Here is a 17531-nt window from a genome sequence, read left to right as displayed (position 1 = left end):
TTAAAACTCTTACACGTATGGTAATTGAATCAATGGCTTTGTCTTTTTTTTAGCAAGTCCTGATCAACTAGGAATACGACCACTTACAATTGGCTACTCTTTTCTCTTACTCAACAAAAGCAAAAACCAGGAGGCGTGTGTAGCTGACCTTACACAGCAACCATAGAACTTTCCAACACTCTCATCAGCAGGAGGTCATTCTTTAAACTCTCTTAAAAGAATTTCATACTTAGTAGCACTATCCAAGTGTCACTGGACCCAATCACTATGATTCATTCTCCTTAGCACTGTCCAACAATCTCTAGTTTTACAAAAATACTCAAGAGTGCATCAGAGGCTGGGTGTGGTGGCTCACGCCTGTAATCCCAGCACTTTGGGAGGCTGAGGCAGGCGGATCACCTGAGGTCAGGAGTTTGAGACCAGCCTGACCAACATGGAGAAAACCCATCTCTACTAAAAATACAAAATTAGTCAGGCATGGTGGCGCATGCCTGTAATCCCAGCTGCTCGGGAGGCTGAGGCAGGAGAATCGCTTGAACCTAGGAGGTAGAGGTTGCAGTGAGCCGAGATTGTGCCACTACATTCCAGCCTGGGTAACAAGAGCGAAATTCCGTCTCAAAAAAAAAAAAAAAAAGAAAAAAAAGTGCATCAGAAAGAGCTTTTAGGAAGATCCTTTTTATTCGTATAGAAAACATTTTAAGACATACTCAAACTTTTTTTAAACAAGAATTTAATGGGTTCCATGATAATGGTCATATGAGGGTCATTCCAGTATAGTCATGTGTATGCTGAATGGGTGTTAAATCATTTCATAATGAAAGGAATGTCCATCCATTTAAGAAAATCTTCAATACCAGTTTACAGCAACAACAAAAAATGACAACAAAAACCTTTTCATGTATTTAAAGTTACTTGCTACTAACTCTCCATATATACTATATTGGAAAAATTGGTTGGAACTGACAGGCAATTTCATAGTAAGTTCCTAAATATAGCCTTGGGCCTCTTTGACACGTCTTGAGCAGGAACTATGATGAGTCATTCAAAAAGTCTTGCACCTAACAGGAAAAACTTTAATTGCATCCAGCTCTCCCTGGTAAGAATGGGTACAGCCCAGGAACTACTGGTTCCCTCCTGGCAAGAGCAGTTGAAAAAATCAGCTGGGGGTTGGTTGTGTATACTCCTTTTTTAAAATGTTTGGGCATTCACCCAGCCCTGTGGCTATGACATTCTTGGGCAGGGCATGCTGGTAGTGGAAACAGTGAAGGTTATTCAAACCACTAAATTCTCAGCTATATGGAAACTGGCTGACTTACCCCAAGCATGAGTTCTCCACCCTCTCCCTCACCACCTCTACCCCACAGCTAAAATATTAGGTCTCAGAATATAAATTACTTTAAGTCTTTATTCCACTAGGCTACTCAAAGTGAATTTTTTTTTGTTTTTTGTTTTTTAAAAAGCCGTAATGATCCTGATTATGAGGACAGTATGGTGTTTATAATTATCAACATATAAATTATACAGATTACAAATATATAAATACAGAAACAAAACTTCTGTATTAGAAGTTGGTCAGAATGAAGATGATACAGTTAGGGATTTTAGTTCACAGAATACCTTCATTATGATAAAGTACATTTAGGATCAAAGATAATTTGGTGTTTTTCTATTAATATCAAAACAATCAACTGGCAAACACTTTTAGGGCTGAAGAGACTTCCTATGCTGAAGTGTGGGGCCACAAATATCTCACCTTAAAGTAGGGGAAGTAAATAGACCTCATTTAATGCCAACACCAATAGATTTGGACTGACGGCCCATAGCACCTTGCTGAGAAAGATTCTAAGGCTGTGTTGGTGATTAGCAAAAAAGACTGTTTTCATCCATTAGTCCTGTCTGCCTCAGGTGTGGGAATATGGGGTGAGGGCACAATTACCCTGTATTTGTCATTCCTGGCTTAAACTAATACATTAATTGATGCACCCAAATTTGAATTCAGAATCTGTCACTTAGTAGCTATGACGCTGTGGGTAAATTGCTTATTTCCTTAAGTCTCAGTTTCTTAATTTGTAAAACAGGGATGATGAAAGCACATTTTAGAGGGTTTAAAAAGTGTTTGAAAATATTTAAAGCGTGGTCTGGGACAAGATATGTGCTCTATAAACAAAAGCTACTATTATTATTATCATCCATGAGTGTTTTCAAATTAAGTTAATGGTTAAATTTTTTTTAAGCATGAAATGCTGAAAGCCTAACAAGTAAGATAAAAGTGAAGCTGCTGTAGTTGAGGTTTAGCTGAAGGCCCAGGGCCCCACCTACTCTGCTGTGTCCTTCCCGGACAGGCCAGAGAGGCATCTTCAAAGAGCCCCTAGGACCCCAGAGCACAGTTTGAAAATCCCTGAAGAAGGTTATTTAAAAGTGAAAACAATGCTCTTTTGAGGTTCGCTCTGCATTTGTTAGCCAGTTAGGGTTAAACAAGAAAGGTCATAGTCAGGGCAAAATGGCCAAATTTAAGGCAGAGGAAAATACACTATGAAGAAACTATTCATGGAAGTATTCAAAATCCAGCAGTAAATTTACATGGTTAACATTAGAATAAAATTTAAACATCGAGATTATTTTTAGCAAATAAAATAGGATTCCAATTTATTTTAGGTTATCTTGAAGATACAGTGAGTCTTTAGCTTTGTCTTTATATCTAAAACATGGCTAGATTTAGTTAAAAGAATTTAGCTAGAAAAATAACTCCCAAGAGTTAGCCAAAGATCAGAAGAAAGTAAGCAAAGGACTAAGTAGGAACTCAGAGATGAAGGCAAAGAATGTATGGAACACTCATCAAGCGCAAACGCAAAAAGGGAAAATAAAAAGCTCAATCACTTTTAAAATTCACGTTATTAATAATTAAACGAGATTATTTAGATCACTCTCTACTAAAGAAAAAACAAAAGGTTTCTAATAGAGCTAAATAAATATACATGATCTAAGTGATACCAATAGTGATGGAATATACCAAATGTTCCGGACATATTAAAGAAAAAAATTATCCAATTATTCACCAACTTTTCCTGCTCAAAGAAGTAAAGCCAGTTCATATGAAGATGTAGTTTATTCTGAAACCTTTCTAAATCACATCTATAAATCATGACAATTTTTGCTTGAGGAATATTTTCCATCTATTGTGCCTCATAAGAATCTCCTACATTCCCTCTCCAATGTCCATGATAGAGTCCTGTTCATGAGCTATAATTACGCTTCTCAGAAGTCTTTAAAAGCTTTCATCTCTGAAATTGAAATATAAAGGCCTTAAATATATGTCATGTTCTAATTATTAATTCCACAATAAAAATGCTTTAAACATACTTAAATTATTATGATGGGACTCAATTACATAGTACATCAATCTTTAGCTTCAATTGCTTGTGAATTTTCTTTAATGGTACGATTAGGTTTTCTTTCTGTGAGTGCATGTGGTTAAAAAATAAACTCAGTCTCTTTCTTTAGCATATATAAATGCTACATTCTGCCTTTGCAATTACCTCATTAGTCATCTCCAACAATGAATTATAGTGATAAAGGAGGTACTATTTTTAAAAATATGCCACTAGAAAGGACATTAATTACAGTATAATATACTGGAAACATTCTCAAATCTGATTTTTCAAGTTATGTACATCATAAATGCAGAAAACAAACTTCTACAGTGGTAAATGCATATTTACCACTACAGCTAATGCATATTTATCAATTTTCTGCTTGCAAAAAATACTGCATGTCTGTATCATTTGCACTTAGTTTCCCAACATTTAGAAGTCTAGAGTCACACTGATACTATAAGGAAATGGCTTACATTAAACATAAAACTTAACAGCAAATTGGCATGATGCTACTGAGTGATAAATGCTTAAAGAGTAAAAACTTCCCTTTGTCACGCATATCAATCAAGTGCTGCAAATGGCAATAAAATGAATCACCTAGACAGGAAGGATGGTCTTAGGATTCTCAGCTCTCTCATATTCGTAGATTTTATGCCAAGACAACAATGACATCTATGGTGGTAGCTTTCAAACTGCACACAATAAGCCTTAGAAAATGCATTTGGGTGTTTATTATTAGGGAATTTCCTAACTCATATTTTTAAGTTCAAAAATTGCTAATGAGCATTAATAACTTTTAGGATGTAAATTAGCTAGTGAGAATATTCAAATTCTTCCACCTTAGTGACATAAATGCACTAGACATATACTCTTAATGTTTTTCAAAATAAGGACAGTATAAAAATCACAAAATAGCTATAATTTTGTATCTATCCTGCTGCTAAAGAGGCGAATGACTTGGGCTTGAGGGACTTGAAGTTTTACAAGAATCTAATAATAAATAAATAGAAATATTCCTCATTTCTTTTAGACTATAATCTAAAATGCAATTAAAGAAAAAACCTCTCATCATCCCTGTAATACATTTTCTAGAGGAATTGCATAAATTTATGAATGTTAAAATTGCACTGCCTTAAGTCAATTAATTATGAAATTCTTGAAAGCCTGGGATTAAGCAACAATTAAATTTTGATATCAAACTGCAAACTTAAGATTAAACTTGCTTCTCCAAGATAAGTGTTACACCAGTGCCAGCAAATTAACAACCTAGTTTATAAAAAATAATTCTTGATGCCTCTCTTTAAAATGTATTTTTGGGCATCAATTTTTCATACCAAATATTCAATTCTTAGTCTTGAAAAGTAAAACATTCAACTGAAAAAGGGTAAACAGCATGGGTTTCTCACATTATTCTTACAGAAATGAAAACAGAGGCTGGGTATGGTGGCTCACACCCATAATCCTAGCACTTGGGGAGGCCGAGGCAGGAGGATTCCATGAGGTCAGGAGTTGGAGACCAGCCAGGACAACATAGTGTGACCTTGTTGCTACAAAAAATAAAAAAAAAATTAGCTGGGAGTGGTGGAGCATGCCTGTAGTCCCAGCTACTCAGGAGGCTGAGGCAGAAGGATCACTTGAGCTTAAGAGTTCAAGGCTACAGTGAAATACAATTGTGCCACTGCACTTCAGCCTGGGCAACAAAGCAAGATCCTCTCTCAAAAGAAAGAAAGAAAACCTAGAGTATTGTTTTTTAGGCATAGAAAAATTTTAAGATTCCAAGCACTCCTCTCTCCCTTCCAATCTCCACTGTTACATAAACCATTATGTGATAGCCTCAAACTTAATCTGAGTGGCTGCAGGGCATGAAATGACTATCCGGCGGAAGTTGTAGAGAGGCAGATTTCCACCTGCCTCAATGTAGGGAAGAACTGATAGGACCTCAAGATAATATGACCTGTTATATGAGGTAGTAAGTGGGAGGTACACATTTACGGCATGAGTTCAAGCAGAGGCTGGATAAAGTACAGAGTATTTGTTTCTAACATTCCTTCAGCTCTAAGATTCTATTGATCTTAGTTAACAGAGACATATACATGTTGAGACATGATGAAATCAGCTAGACACCACCTCATCAAACAGTGTTAACATGGCTGGCATGCATTAAATATCTTCAGAAAAGCTGAGGTTGTAATTTTTCTAAAAGTGACTTTACTATGCAACATCAGCTCATGGTAAGACTCCGTACAGTAAAATGTAAATCTAAAGGCCTTGAGGACATCCAACAGAAACTAAAGAACTGTGACCCAAATTAGGATTGTGACTGAATATCCTTCATGCACCAAGCAATAGTGCATGGTATCATTCCATGTTTGCAAACTCCGAAGAGATCAGGGATAAAAGTTACCAGAGTTTAAGCCACTGCGATCAATGGAACGGAATAACACCAATGGAAAGAACAATGGGAAAGAGCACCCAGCCAGGAGGATCACTTGAGCCTAAGAGGTGAAGGCTGCAGTGAGCTGAGATCACTGCATTCCAGCTTGGGTGACAGAGTGAGACCCTATCTCAAAAAAAAAGGGGTGCCTAGCAAAGAAATAGGGGAGTATCGATGCTTTCAGGATCAAATAAAAGGAGTGTTATCTGAAGGAAGCTAGTCATTAATAAGGCTAAATGCTGCAGAGTGGGGTGTGTATTTGACAGTCACTAGTGGCCTGTTGAAGGGTAGTTCCACTAAAATATCGAAGACAGAATCTAGATTGCTATGGGTTGGACAGTGCATGGAATGCCCACATAATCTTAAGTGGTTATGTTTTCCTTAGAGTTCCCTTATATATCTTCCCTGATGATATCTGACTCTCCTGATGGGTTAGGATGTCATTAAACAGGAAGAACAATAGAAATTTTTCTACATCCTTTAGAATCAAACTAACTTCTGATTAATATTAGCCTTAATATTATGGGAAAACTCTTGGAACAAGTTATATCAACTTGTGTTTTAAACAGAAATTTTCTGACTCCAAAGAGTAGTGCTCAGCACTGAATTTGTTATATTTGGCATGTACTTACTGAGAGCCTACTATTCCACCAGACTAGGCAACACAAAGACTACAAGAAAGTCCTCAATTAGGGCTTCCAATGGGGAATCAGTGTGTCTGAAACAATGACATACAGGTTTATTATTCAGTTTGGTAGTCTTTAGTCTTGGGAACTTATTGAGGGCTTGATGAAAAGTATTTTTCAGGTCAGCTATTTCGATTCACAGACATAGCATTTTCAAGCTATACCCAAGATGATTGACAAGTCTAATTTAGTGACACCTTGTTAGGAATGTAGATATTAATCAGATACCCAACATTTTAAAGGCTACGGAAAGTCTGTTACAGTGCATGATTGAAAATAAAAGGCTCTTTTAACATAAATGTGGCAACAAAAGGGTCTAAATTAGCAAATTATTTTTATTAGCAAGTGAAAGTCTCCTCTCATTAAGTTCTGAATGTTATTTCTGAATCAGATATATTATTTCTTTCATCTAGGAATCAGGGTGTTTGGGGGTGGGGTCGGGGGGACACCCTGGGTACCGAGATATGTTGTAACTGTATTCCTATTAAGGTCTTGCTGTTTAATTAAAGCTGAGATGGTAAGGTTTTTATCCTTTGCAGCTAAAACGATGCCATTAAAGTTAAGTTTCTTTGCTACTCAAGATTTGTAACTCTGGAAAGGAATAATTCGTGATGTTAGGAAGGCACATCATTCTTCAATGTATGTATTACAGGGACAAGGTGTGGAAGCGGAACCTATAGATCAGGGATCAGCAAACTGTGGCTTGCTGCCTAATTTTGCAAATAAACACAACAACACAGCCTTACAATTCACTTACATATTGTTCATGGATGCTTTTACGTCACAACAGCAGTTGAATAGTTGTGATGAAGACCTTATGGCTCACCAAACCAAAGTGTCTGGCCCCTTACAGAAAGTTTGGTGATTCCTACATACATCAAATAATCCTGACTAAAAAGCAAAATACATCCGCATATACAATAGGCAATAAGAAATATATCCAGAATGATATATTCCAACCAATGAGAAAATTGGAATTTTAAACTTATTAAACATTTGATAAATTTTGGAGGATGTAAATATGCTATGCTTTTTTAAAGAACACATTAAAATTAAATACAGATACTTAGGCTATCACTTTCCTTTAGAATACTTACAGAAGCTTATGATTTCATCCTGTAAGGTGATTTTTTTCTCTACCACCCCGCAAAAAGTGAAATGAACATTAACCTAAATACCTGCAATTTTAGTGAACTGCTTTATTGGATAGGAAAAGTCTTCTACGTCTTTAAGCCCTCTCCATCATCTACGCCCCTAAAATGGTAGGTAGACTCTATTGTGTCAGTTTCCCTGAGTATATACCAAGTCTTCTGAGAAAAGAGCATTTCTAGTTCTACAGACTTATCCAATATAGCTGATAGAAACAAGCAGCACTTAAAAAAATATATTCCTATTCTAGAAAAAGATGTAACTGACCAACTTTAACGTCTATGCCAGTTAATACAAAAATGTCAAGAACATGCCAAAATTAATAGTTAACATCTTTTTCACAAAAGGCTGTAATGCATTTTTAAGGTGAAAGTATTATTTCCCCTTATTATGTTCAAGGGGGACAATGTAACGTGCTGTCTGTATGCATTCTTAATCTGCACTATTTTATATCTGTCTTCATCCTGTAACCTGTTACCCCTCCCAAACACTCCCGCTTTTAAAAACTGCTGATACAAGTCTGGGCATTGTGGCTCATGCCTGTAACCCCAGCACTTTGGGAGGCTGAGGCAGTCGGATCACCTGAGGTCGGGAGTTTGAGACTAGCCTGACCAACATGGAGAAACTCGTAGCTACTAAAAATACAAAATTGGCCAGGTGTGGTGGCGTATGCCTGTAATCCCAGCTACTTGGGTGGCTGAGGTAGGAGAATCACTTGAACCCGGGAGGTGGAGGTTGTGGTGAGCCAAGATTGCACTATTGCACTCCAGCCTGGGCAACAAGAGCAAAACTCCATCCAAAAAAAAAAAAAAAAAAAAAGGCTGATAAAGGGTCTTTTTGGTAAAATTTCCCATTTGTCTAGTTTTTCATCTTTCCCCATCCCAACTGACTTGACTTGCAGTATAGTAATAATTGAGAACACTATACACCCTATGGTCTCCTTATTCGTCAAAGGGCCTAGCCATTTTCTCACAAGTGGGCGCTCAATGTATATCTGTGGAATGCATGTATAACCAAAGAGGAAGAGTCCACAGAATGAAACGGGAGCTCACATTTGAGGGTGGTACAAGTCACCCGGAGCAATGAAAGACCACCACAGACTGGGGTGTCAAAGAGTCAGCTACCTTTAAAAGGCAAATACAGGATAAAAGTTTAGAATGATTCCTGGCTCCAAAACACTGCCTTCTAATGTAAGATTTTAATAAAAACATATTTACGCCCATGAAATAATAAAACATATAATTTTTAGGCAAATATAAGACTAACAAAAACATACCTACATATGTAAAATTCTAGACCTCACCTTAGGTAAAGTCCTAAAACAACTTCTTCGAATTTCCTTTGCCTAATGAGAATATGACTCAGGACTAGTACTCTGGGATGCTACATTTGCTATTATTTGGAATTGGCACATTTTATTAATGATTTAGGTGACAACTACTTGAAAAATTAGTGCGGTAAGATCTGCTTTGGAGAATTACCATGTCTGTACATAAATGCCACCATTTCAGTTTAGGAATCCAGATGCTACAAATATCCAAGGAGACTACTTGAAAACAGGGGACAGGTTGACAGAGATGCTAAGCTTCACATTACCTTTTACATGAATACATCTTTCATATGGTAAAATATAAATGCCAAAACCCAACACACCTCTTTACAAATACAAAAATCATGTTGGCAACTAAAACATCAGGTCATTTTAAAATATCTTTATTGATGTATTATTGCACTCTACATCAAAACTCCAACAGGGCTTTTCTTCTAGTTTTTTCACATATAGACTGAATGTTGGGCGTTTAAATGTTAGTGGTGTATATGCCAGACATTTTAAAACAAATATTTTGCAGCAAATGGCTAATAATTCTCACTAAATGTTGTTATGGAGACAGTTTTAAAAAAATCACAAAGGCTACTTTTGCATTGAGATTTCCATAGTAACATTTGCAGTAGGTTGGATTTGGTCATTACATCTTGCAGTAACATTATCTACTAGGGTTATGTATCCAGGGAAAGGATCCCAAAGGCTCAGTGTGACACCATGTATCCTATGCTTGGCAACACAAAGTAACTAAACGAAACTGGCTTGATAGCTACATGCCATACGATACTAACAGGCAAAATCCTTAAAGTTGCTAGTGCCTTTAGTCACTCACTTAGCAAATACTTTTGATCAACAAGCTATGTGCCAAATACTATTTGAGTGTACTTTGGAATCTTCTAACTTCAAACTTATCCCTAATCTCAAATATTTATTGAATGAGTTTGGTACAGAAAAATAATACTGAAATGGAAGTTCAGGAGTCCTGGGTCCTAAAACTGACTGGAGTCACTGTGGCAACCTCTCTGGGTATGCTTCATTAGTCTCTTACGGTCTCTTTCAACCTAAGTAATTCTACAATAATCTTGAAACCATCTTACGTATTATCTCACCAACTGTTAAGACCTGTGCCAAGAAGACTGTCTTGTGTTTAGCTTTCACCAAGATTCTAACACATACCTACTTACACTTGGAAGATTAGCTTTTTCTTATTGCCAAATTTAAGACTGGCCGTAATGGGAAAAAATAATCTGGCTGACAGTAAGGCGCCATGCAGTTATGGAATCTGTAATATTTTTCATTCACTTTAATTAGCTGAATAGATTTCTATAGTTCACTTTCTTTCTTTAAACTTCAGAAAGTTATGTCACAGCCTAAATTCTGAAGTATCTTTTCTTACCTAAACATAGATCCAATAATTCAATTTCCTACAACTGCTCCCAAACACTGGTCTGTGGTGATTTGCGGTGAAAAGAAAGTTCAGATAGTGACTTTTTCTATTAAGCTAAACCTGGTGTCTAAATTCTTAATTTCCTAAATTATGTCCTTTTTAGTGTCAAAACATCCTTCGTCCAGTACTTATACATACCAAACTTTATCATTTTAGTATTTGTTGACTAAGCAAAATAAAAAGTAACTACAAGGGTCCCAACACCTAAAAAAAAAACTAAGTACAAATCCAACTCTGAAATAGAAATGTTTGGTCAATACTGCCTTAGCCAAAATGATTAAGTAATCTCTTTCACTTTCCGTAGCGTTATCTCCAGTGGTAGACCTTTTTCTGAAGCAGCCCCATTTCATCTTTGGATAATTAAAAACCGATTTTCAATCTTGAGCCAATGGTCCCAATCATGACCCCTTAGAAACATATACAGTTTCTTAATTCTTCTGCCTCATGATAGCTCTTTACATGTTTAAAGGTACTAGGCATTATAATGCTATGTGGGCTCCCCTTTATTGTGCCCTTCTCCAAACAAAATCAACGAACTCCTATTTTTCTAAGTCAAGTCTGAATATCTGGCCAGTTCTGATTTCCTTTGCTCTATTACTAACTTTGAAATAACCTAAAAAGCTAGTTATGTTTTCTCTACATTGTTTCAAAGACTTGAAATTTATAACATCACATCACTTGTAGTCAATCAGTCCACAAATATACAACAACATGGGATGAAGCAGTTTACCTTTGCTTTTCAACCCATTTCCAAGATTATGCACAAATGTAAATTACAGGGGAATTTTTAATATTTTCTAAAACCTGTAAAGAATCTTAAAAGATACACTGATTACAAATCACTGCTATTAATTAAAGCAGGATTACTTGGAGGTAGTCTGTCATTTATGTACTTTCATATAAAAACATACAAATAAACAAAAAACCCTTATAGTATTCTATAATTCAAACTTGTAAGCCTTAAGTACAAAGATATCTGAATTATACATAAGTCAAAGTTCATTAAGGTGTTCCCCTTACCCCAATTAGCCTAAATTAGTACACTTGCAAAGAAATCTGAATTAAATGTCAGTCAATAAAATTCACAAAGCCAGAAGCAGTTTAGTGCTCACAAGTTTATATTTTTAGGTTTGAATAAAGATTCTTGTGTATTTTCTAAATACACAGACAAAACAGTTTCGGAAGTTTACATACATGTCTTAGGACACTTATATTAGGTAGGTAATTTACATTTTAAAAAGTTGGTCTTCGTAAAAGATCTTCCCAAAGAGCTTTTACAAACAGCAGGCGGAAGTGTTCTTTTATGTTTACAGTGTTCAAAATGCCAATGCTCCCACTAAATAATGGCCTCAACCATCTCTCCTCAACCCAAAATATTGTTCTCAATAGCTAGTGTACTCCAAATTTAAGTACCCAATGTCATAAAATTTAGGGCTAGAAAACATCTTTTGAAGTGTGCTTATCCCTAACACATTTTAAACTATCTAGAATTCTTTAACTTCAGTTGAAAGCAGGGATACAGCAGGAAAAAAAAAAACTTTCCATTTTAAGTCCTAAAGTGACTAAACACCTGTTAGTTCTAAGTGTGGATATTATGTACCATAGTTAAGTTTAAGGATCTGGGTGACTGAACGGCACAAAAACTGGGGTTTCTATCTAGTTCTTCAGATAAAAACCATTCTTTTATAAAATTAAAATGCCACAGCCGGTTAAGAGCATGTGCTACACTGATGTGTCTTAATATAGTCAAAGTGACAAAACAACTGCTTTATGAGGAAAGAGTAGTAAGGAAATTTGTTGGGGGGAGGAAAGACACTCAAAATTCTAAACACAGCTGTCTTATAGGAAAAATATAAATCCAGAGACTCCATTAAGAGCTGAAATTCTACAAGAGTTGTTTAATGAAGCAGCAACAGAGCCTCCCTGAAAGAGTATGGGCTTCAGAATCAGACGTGGTCAAATCCGAGCTCTATCACAGCTGTGTTAAATTAGCCAAGTTTCTGAATTTCTCTGAGCCTTTCCTCATCTATAAAATGGAGACAATTAGCACCTAACTTGTAGAGGATTAAGGTAAAATCATGTATACAGCACAACGGCAAGTGTGGGCACTCAAAAAAAAAATTGGTAGTTTACTGAATCGTTTTTCAGAAAAATGAATCTAAACCCTTCATGCTATGTTCAGAAAATCCTAAAAAATATAAATAAAGCTTACTAAAGTTTTAAAATTTAAGATTTTTAAAAAGCTATTTTCCATCACACTTTCCCCCGTATGATACTACTCCAGTGATATTCAGGCCGTTTACACCATTTTGTATTAATATAAATGCCCAAGTCCTAATCCTTTCATTTCCTATTTTCTCCTTCCTTTCCCCCATCTTTTCTTATTTCTTTTTCCTCTTGGTTCTTATCTATTATTAAACAACTTTAAGATGTGTTATGCACCTATTATGTACCAGTGTTCTAAGCACTTTACATGAATTAACGCATTTAGCTCACTCTTTTCCATTAGGATGGCTGTACCTAACACAGCTAGTGTGTTTTCCCCAATTTCAAAGCTACTCATTACTGTTCAGTTTCCCTTTCCTATAATGTTTCTTCTTTTTTAAACTCTTAATTGCTAGTGTGCTAAATTTAGCAAAATATCTAGTAAATAAGAAAAATGAACAGGGGTCCATATGGAAGTATCTGTCTCTGAGAACTCTAAGAAATAATGCACAATCTTGATTTATGAGACGGTCTGTAACTACAGAGTGAATATGAAAGAAAGTTTATACTCTTCCCCTTCATTAAAATTAAAAGCTCTAAAATACTTTTTCATTTAAAATATAAATTACAAGAGACAACTTCGCCAAATGTGTAACATAATTCTGCCAGAGTTCCACAGACAAAATTATGAGTATTTCATTGTTACCTCTGAGACCAATCATAAGTTCTTAGTATCTATCAACTTCCTGAAATTTTACTGTAAGTCAGAAAAAGAATACACTTAAAAAAATAGAAATGTCCAGTAGTATACCTTAGTACTAAAACTATTTTTTAAAAAGATCTACATGGGAAAAGGCAGTCCCTCGAGATCATGAAACAAAATAAGTTAGGCAGTCAGCAAGTAGAAAAATCTGTCAATTCTGTTTCTGGTAAAATGTTTACTTCAAAGAAATTTTTATATAGGCTGAGGCTAATATATTCAAGAGTATAAACACTTTTCCTTTGGATTACCTAAAAACAAACTTTTAAAGTATCATATTTCAATTGACTAAAAATATAGCCAAATCTGTCACAACACAACATAAAAGTAATGGACAATTATAGAATATTTTAAATTAACAGTAACAAGCCATCTACATCAAACCTTATTTCCAACTAAAACCAAACAAAAGCACAACAATCCCGTAGTGTACCAAGTGTGTATTTCAATTTACTGTATGCAATCTAACAAAAATTTGGTCATAATTTACCAGATATACATAAATGATTTAAGTAGTAAAAGAAAATTCAGCTTCAAGAGAGTAAGTTCATATCTTGAGGAAAAGTAAAAGTACATTAAGAATGTAAAGCCAAGTCCAGTTTCTATGCAATAAGTGAACTGTAGTCTAATAAAGCAGATTTAGGTGATTTTTAGATATATATCTTTGTTCTTTAATATATATTTATATATAGACAGCTCTACCAATTGTAAACTAGTTTATTTAAAGGAAGGGGATAAATGGGATGAAAGAAATCTTTATACTATACTTACATATTCACAAAGAACATTTTACGTTTAAAATACTTTTTCATTCATAGTATCTTTGCCCAACTAATTTCTACCAGAAATACATTTTACTCATTTGTCTAGAACATTAAGATGTACTCATCTGTTTTAAACAAAAATCAAACCGAAACTATTCTTATCTGTCAGGTTTACAGTTATGTAGAAACTACAATATAGATGACAAAAGATGCATCTAACCATGTAACTGTAATTTATCTTTGATTTATCCAAGCAGAAACATCATTGTCTAACAATAAACCATTATTCTACTGAAATCAGAGACAATGATAAAGCTTGTCTCTTAAAAAACATCAACTTTTCAACTTTGATCAGATGGAGCACCAAAGGGATTATATCTGTCAAAGCATCTTTGCAATTTTTTCCACATAACTAGCATAATTTAGTTACCTGATATAAAATAGGAAAATATACTCAATTTTTATTTAAAAGAAAGCTGAAAATATGACATCCCTCAATCTTATATAATACACAATATGCTAATAAATGCCATACATGTTAACAATACGTGAAATGCTGCTGAGAGTTCCACAATCAGCTAATTCATGTCACCAGGCTACGTAAATCTGACAATTTCACCTCAATATGTCACCCTCTGTACCTGAATTTAGTTTATAGAATAATAAAGCTTCTCAGAATTTTATTTGTAAGATTTTTGAGACTTGAATCATGGTGACTATTAGAAAGACTGTGTCAAGGTGTAGTGACTTCAAGGAACAGAAAAAAATAAATTAAGTATTGATCATAATTTCAAAACAATCAATATCCCGCTAAGTATGAAACAAAAGAGAATGCACATTTCGTGTTAATTTTAATGATAAAAGGGACACGGGTAAAAACCTGATATTTCACTTATATTGCATAACAAGCTAACCAAACTGGACATGGTGGATAAATTATAAAACAAATCATTTTACTTATTTCTATGATTTTTCTTTCAATTAGGTCTTTCAAATAGGACTGAGGTATAGTACACTGGCAAAAATAATGAGGCAAACAAGAATAGTGCCAAAGTAACAGATACCCAAAACCGAATACCATGTCAGAAAATATCATATAGTAACCATTTATCAGATTAGAGCAGCAGAAGAAAGTTACTTCTAAATCATAATCATTTTAGTGGTATTTGTCAACTTCGCCACGGTAACTTCATAACATCATTCTTCATTTGTGTAGTAAAATTCATGTCAAAAAGGAAGGGGGGAATGCAGGAAGTCAGTTAGTTCATTCCAATAAATTACCTCTCCAGTTCTTATAAACATGCCCATCAGCACAAAATCGAGAAATAATACCTAAGACTAGAAGAGACTTGGTTTAAGTTATGAAGCAAATTAAATGGAAAAATACAAGAAAATAGAACCAACGGGGTTGAAAAAGCCCCTCACTGAAAATCTGTATTAAAAAAAATAAAATTAATAAAAATAAAAATAGAAACAAAACTCTACTAGTACAAACTAGCCTGAGTGGTTTGATGGACAGAGTGATTGGGTCAATTGTCACTGTACTTCCATAAATGGATTTTCTCCATTCATGTTAAAGTAGTACATGAATGTAAGCTCTTTAAGGACTATTTTCATAGGACCCAAATAGTTACTGTATATCCTATAAATAAAAAATATTTTACTTTGATAACTGACTGAATATGTGGGGACTCCATATAATCCAACCACATGGTTGTTTGCTGTATAGTCCTGTGCAAATATAAAAAAAAAATTTTTTTTGCTATAAGGCTTTGACCCTACAGTTTTCACAGCAACATAACTACTATCCAGCATGTACCATATTTTGCAAGCCTTCAAGTTCAACAATCCAAATTGTCGATTCATATTAGGTCCAAATGCAGCATCCTTGAGGAGTATAGTAGGTCAATTAATCATCTAGAGACATACAAACTTCTCCTGATTCATCCCATCGAGAGGGATCATTCTGATCTTCTCCGTCATCAACTAGCTCTTCATCAGCTTCTCCTACTTCATTCTCCTCGTATTCTTCATCCCGAGGGAATTCTGTATCCTGTCCCTGATCTACACCTTCTTGCCCTCCTGGTTGTGATTTATCTGCACAGTCTACACAAACACCATAACGTCGAGATCCATGTCTTATTCCAACACTGGCTGCTAACATGAAGATCTTCTTACACACCATACATTTGTATTTTTTATCCTTTTTATGCACCTAATTGAAGGGGGGAAAAATCCAATATAAGGATATTATATATAATAGAATGCATTTGAACCACTCAAATTAAACCACACATTTAATAGTGAATGAATATACCACTGTTTCTCTGTAAAAAGCTCACTATCAGTTCATAAAGTCAAACTCTTTGTTTAAAGCAATTTAGGAGACAATCTTCCTTAAATTCACAATTAACTGTTTAAATCCCTTTAAACTTCACTGACATAAATATAGTTTCTCTCAAAGATCTGCTGTATTTAAAGTTACTTACCAGGGAATGTCTTTTTACATGTTCTCTCCGAGTAAACAGTTTTCCACAAATATCACAGCTAAATGATCTCACTCCTGTGTGAATGAGCAAGTGCCTTTTTAGTGTTCGTCTGTATTTGGCTACATAGCTACAATGAGGGCATTTTAACTTGTTCATGATTAGAGATGATTCACCTATGAGAATTAAAAAAAGAGAAAGTGCTTATTAGACATTAAACAGAAAACTTGCTATCAAAACTTCTTTATCTCTGAGAACAGCAATTACGGGGAGCTCCTGCTACTTGGTTTTTAAAAAATGCAGAATATGAAAGCTTTTAATTGTTAACAATTATTTAATTAATTCTGTATTTGTTTAGTTGACTAATACTTGCCATTTTCCCAGGTTTCTTGTTTGGGCCAAGATTCTGGCAATAATCCATACTTGAAATCATTTGAAGCACCTGGTATCAATCCATACTTGAAATCATTTGAAGTACCTGGTATCAAACCATACTTGAAATCATTTGAAGGACCAGGCATCAAACCATACTTGAAATCATGTGAAGTACCTAGCACAAGTAAAAATTCTGAATTAATAATGGTAATAAAGATCTGTCATCAGAGTCAGAAAACAGAAAATATATTTATATCCTGCGGGCATTATGATAGAATTTCATAATATGAGTTAAATAAAACTGTATTTTAGTCTAAAATTGAGATGTCTTCCTACTTTATTATCACAATTAAACAAAATACTATTCAACTATAGTAGAAGAAATTCAGTTAAAAAAAATTAATCATGGGCCAGGCACAGTGGCTCATGCATATAATCCCAGCATTTTGGGAGGCTGAGGCAGAAGGATCACTTGAGCCCAGGAGTTTGCAACCAGCCTGGGCAACACGGAGAAACTCCATCTCCAT

General features: G+C 34.9%; 1 protein-coding gene across 3 annotated transcripts in view; it reads right to left on the bottom strand.

Annotated features, from left to right (window-relative positions):
* Positions 1 to 11514: 11514 nt before the first annotated feature.
* ZBTB10 (zinc finger and BTB domain containing 10) overlaps positions 11515 to 17531 on the bottom strand; it is a 38821-nt gene continuing 32804 nt past the window's right edge. For 2 of the 3 annotated variants that reach the window (XM_055286599.1, XM_055286597.2), the window contains exons 4-6: positions 17003 to 17179; positions 16633 to 16805; positions 11515 to 16358 (exon numbers count right to left, since the gene is read on the bottom strand). In XM_055286599.1, coding sequence (XP_055142574.1) covers positions 16053 to 16358; positions 16633 to 16805; positions 17003 to 17179 — 656 coding nt within the window. In that variant the 3' untranslated portion in view covers positions 11515 to 16052. The remainder of the gene's footprint in view (positions 16359 to 16632; positions 16806 to 17002; positions 17180 to 17531) is intronic. The other variant, XM_055286598.2, reaches the window with a different exon arrangement.

This window comes from Symphalangus syndactylus, chromosome 7 (genome assembly GCF_028878055.3).
Source record: "Symphalangus syndactylus isolate Jambi chromosome 7, NHGRI_mSymSyn1-v2.1_pri, whole genome shotgun sequence".
Lineage (NCBI taxonomy): Eukaryota > Metazoa > Chordata > Mammalia > Primates > Hylobatidae > Symphalangus > Symphalangus syndactylus.
Note: the sequence above shows the minus strand (reverse complement) of the source record. Positions and strands in the feature narration are given on the sequence as shown.